General features: G+C 46.1%; 1 protein-coding gene across 1 annotated transcript in view; it reads right to left on the reverse strand.

The window, feature by feature from the left end:
- Positions 1-4,152, reverse strand: part of LOC118748951 — a 106,524-nt gene that overhangs the window by 17,935 nt on the left and 84,437 nt on the right. Inside the window, exon 5 of the mRNA XM_036483715.1 lies at positions 23-686. Coding sequence (XP_036339608.1) covers positions 23-686 — 664 coding nt within the window. The remainder of the gene's footprint in view (positions 1-22; positions 687-4,152) is intronic.

Raw genomic sequence — 4,152 nt, forward strand, 5'->3', positions numbered from 1 at the left:
GAGTTGTCGGTGGTATCGTCATCGCTCAGTTTGAGTTCTCCTTTCTGCGCGCCAATCGGTATGCCATCTGGTAAAGTAATTTCAGTAACATCGGCATCTATACGCAACGAAGAGCGTAGTTTCTGGCGCGATGAACTGGCAGCGCTTAAAATCGCGCTTTCAGCTTCCGCCAACTGCGGTTTTTGTCTGTTTTTAGCGTTTCGCCTATTTAACGGCGTAGCATTGTTTTCTGACTTTGGTACGTAGGCTGCGCTGGTGCCAAGTGTTACAGGATATTTGCGCTCAATATCATCGCCCAAGAAGCTGTTGGATGTGTCTTTAGTTGATGTTGCCGGCGATGTTGTGGTGCACGCAATGGCATTAGCAGATTCCTTGGCAGCACTAGTTATGGTAGCTGAAGGTGGTTTGCGTGCGGATGTCGAGGCGGCTGGTGCTGTTGGTGTGCCACCCGCACTATGTGTACGACGATGCATGATCATGACATTCTGACGTTGGCTAGAGAAATTGCACAGATTACACCGATAAAAGTTTGTATCGGCGCTACTTGCGGCAACCGAATTTGTGTTGTAGTTTGATGTAATTAGGGGTAATGGTAGAGGTTTTCCTGCTTCTGGAGAGCGAGTTGCTGTTGAAGTTGTTGTTGTTGAACGTTGTGGTGTAATATTGAGAATTTTCGTAACAGAATCCTGGAAGAAAATAAATTGATGGGATCAGAGAAGCGCATGTCTAAATGAAATTAAGTAAAAAAATGCAGATAATTATTTTGCAAGTCATGTAAGCAACTTTATGGAAATTCTACTTAAAAAATATGTAGTTCAAATATCTGAATCTATCATTCATCCATCGAAATCCAATTATCCTGAGATCTACGAAAATGCGGACACTAAACCGAACAGCTACGACCGCGGCACAACTCGAAATTTTGCAAATATCTATGCCCAGACCGATGCAGATGATGTGGCCTGCCGCACTTCCTTCTCTGTAAGTTGTTTGCAGGAGAGCGCAAGTAGCAGTGAACATGATTCGAAGCTTGGTGTACTGAGAATGTTCTGTCCGCTAACCCAACCAAAACTAGTGTGGTGCTCTTCACTAGAAGGAGAAAGTTGGATGTCCTTGTTCGCCCCACCTTCAGATTTATTCCGAAGTAAAGTAATTGGGACCGTTATAGGGAACTGAAGAAGGAAGCGAGACGTATTTGCCGCAATAAGAAGAGAGAGGCCGAAATACGTGAGTGCGAAGAGCTTGAGATGCTGGCCGACAGGAAGAACGCCCGAAAATTCTACCAGAGGGTTAGGCGACTTACGGAAGGTTTCAAGACCTGGGCGAACTCCTGTAAGAACAACAATGGCGACCTAGTGACCGATGTCCAGAATATACTTAAATTGTGGAGGGAACACTTTTATAACCTACTGAATGGTAGCAGCGCTGAAAGTAGTGAGGAAGACGAACCCGAGTCCCCAGTCGATGATGATGGAGTAGCTGTCCCACCGCCTGACTATGACGAGGTACGAATAGCGATTACGCGGCTGAAAAACAACAAAGCTGCTGGAGCTGACGGCCTGCCAGCCGAGCTATTCAAGTACGGCGGCGAGGAGCTGATGAGGTGCATGCATCAGCTCGTATGCAGAATATGGTCACATGAACGCATGCCCGACGACTGGAATTTAAGTGTGCTCTGCCCAATCCACAAGAAAGGCGACCCCGCCATACGCGCCAACTACCGCGCAATTAGCCTTCTAAGCATAGGTTACAAGGTCTTATCGAGCGTATTGTGCGAAAGACTGAAGCCCACCGTCAACGAGCTGATTGGACCTTATCAGTGTGGCTTTAGGCCTGGAAAATCCACCATAGATCAGGTATTCACAATACGCCAAATCTTGGAAAAGACCCGCGAGAATAGGATCGACACACACCATCTATTTGTCGATTTCAAAGCCGCTTTCGACAGCACGAAGAGAAGTTGCCTTTATGCCGCGATGTCTGAATTTGGTATCCCCGCGAAACTAATACGGCTGTGTAAAATGACGTTGAGCAATACCACCAGCTCCGTCAGAATAGGGAAGGACCTCTCCGAGCCGTTTGATACCAAACGAGGTTTCAGACAAGGGGACCCCCTTTCGTGTGATTTCTTTAATCTTATGTTGGAGAAGATAATAAGAGCCGCAGAACTGAACCGCTCAGGCACAATACTTTATAAGAGCGTACAATTGCTGGCGTATGCCGACGACATCGATATTATCGGTAAAAACAAGGGCTACGTCTGTTCTGCCTTCTCGGGATTGGATAGAGAAGCAAAGCGAATGGGTCTGGTGGTGAACGAGGACAAAACGAAGTATCTCCTGTCAGCACACAAACAGTCAGAGCATACGCACGCGTCTTGGCACCCACGTCACTGTTGACAGTTACAAGTTTGAAAAAGTAGACGACTTCGTTTATTTGGGAACCAGCATTAACACCAATAATAATGTCAGCCTTGAAATCCAACGGAGAATCACTCTTGCCAACAAGTGCTACTTTGGGCTGAGTAGGCAATTGAGAAGTAAAGTCCTCTCTCGTCGTACAAAGATCACACTCTATAAGTCACTCATCGTGCCTGTGCTGGTGTATGGCGCGGAAGCATGGACAATGAAAGCATCTGATGAGGCGGCTCTTGGAGTTTTCGAGAGAAAGATTCTGCAAAAGATTTACAGACCTTTACGCGTTGGTGATGGCGAATATCGCAGACGATTTAACGATGAGCTGTATGAGCTTTACAACGATATAGACATAGTGCAGCGAATTAAAATTCAGCGGCTCCGCTGGCTTGGCCATGTCGTTCGGATGGACAGAAACGCTCCTGCTCTGAAAATATTCAACGCGGGCCGCGATGCTGGGAACAGAGGAAGAGGAAGGCCTCCTCTGCGTTGGAAAGACCAGGTGGAGAAGGACTTGGCTTCACTTGGCATTTTCAATTGGCGTCAGTTAGCACAGAAGAGAAATGACTGGCGTGCTGTTTTGGACTCGGCCAAAATCGCTTAGGCGGTTACAGCGCCAAATAAGAAGAAGAAGAAGAAAGTAATTAGGTATAGTCCTGGATAGTAAACTTTTATGGAAATCTGACGTTGGACAAAAGAGGTTCAAAGTTTTAACAGCTTTCTGGAAATGTAAACAAGTCTTTGGTAAAACGTGGGGTCTGCCCTCTAGAGAAATTCTGTGGATTTACACTCGATGATAAGCCCGATAATCAGCTATGCATCTGTGGGAAATCCGCTTGTCACACTTTAAAGAACGATCGTATAAGTGTGCTTTACGAAAACTTTTCCTACAACACCTGCTGCTACTCTGGATGCACTGCTAACGCGGAACATTTCGTCGTTTAAAGTACAAAACCGCGTATCGTCATTCTACAAATATTGGATTTGCTCGCACAAGTTCTTGGCTCAATCCTTATCCTTTCGCCCTGAAATATACTAGCCAGAAATGTCATTTCTCTATAAAAAAGAGAACCATTTTGAAATATGAGTATTTTTACTCTCTAGATTTATGCAACCTCACATAGGCGGTTTTGCATTTTGTTGATACGCGGTTTTGTACTTTAAACAACGATTTTAACTTATCTCTTGGGGAACATGCCTTCGTATTTTCAATCCTCAAGGTCATGGAGTACGTTGTGAAAAATAGGTGGAGAAGTAGGTGTTCACGTGTCTGTAGGAGCAGCCAAGCAACACTAAAGGCATTAGCCAGTCCTCTAACTACTTCTAAGCTAGTTCGGCAATGCAGGTCCCAATCTATTATTATTACTAATGACCGGGAGGTGTCGAGGGGCTGCAGCGGGTCTTGCTACGTATTTGCTTTCATTGAGCAGATCGGACTGCAGACTACTTGTGGGAGTGTTACTGCTCGTTTCTCGTTGCATAAACACCTGATTGTGATAAGCATACATTCCCACGACAGCCGGTTCTACGTACCGGAATGACTCGGGTTTTACCCGACCAAGAGCTGTTGTTTGCCCACACCATCTGCTCCGTGCGCCAGAAAAGAGTACACCGGAACGTGACATCAGTCAAATGCAACACATGCCTTGGCTGGTGCCACTTCCGTCTATGCTTTGGCCTACGCACCACATGCGAGTGGTCAACAAATTTCAGCGCCCCCTGCTGCAGAGCACCACCG

The sequence above is a fragment of the Rhagoletis pomonella genome, unplaced genomic scaffold (assembly GCF_013731165.1).
Source record: "Rhagoletis pomonella isolate Grant_MI unplaced genomic scaffold, Rhpom_1.0 Rhpom_scaffold_00013, whole genome shotgun sequence".
NCBI classification, from domain to species: domain Eukaryota; kingdom Metazoa; phylum Arthropoda; class Insecta; order Diptera; family Tephritidae; genus Rhagoletis; species Rhagoletis pomonella.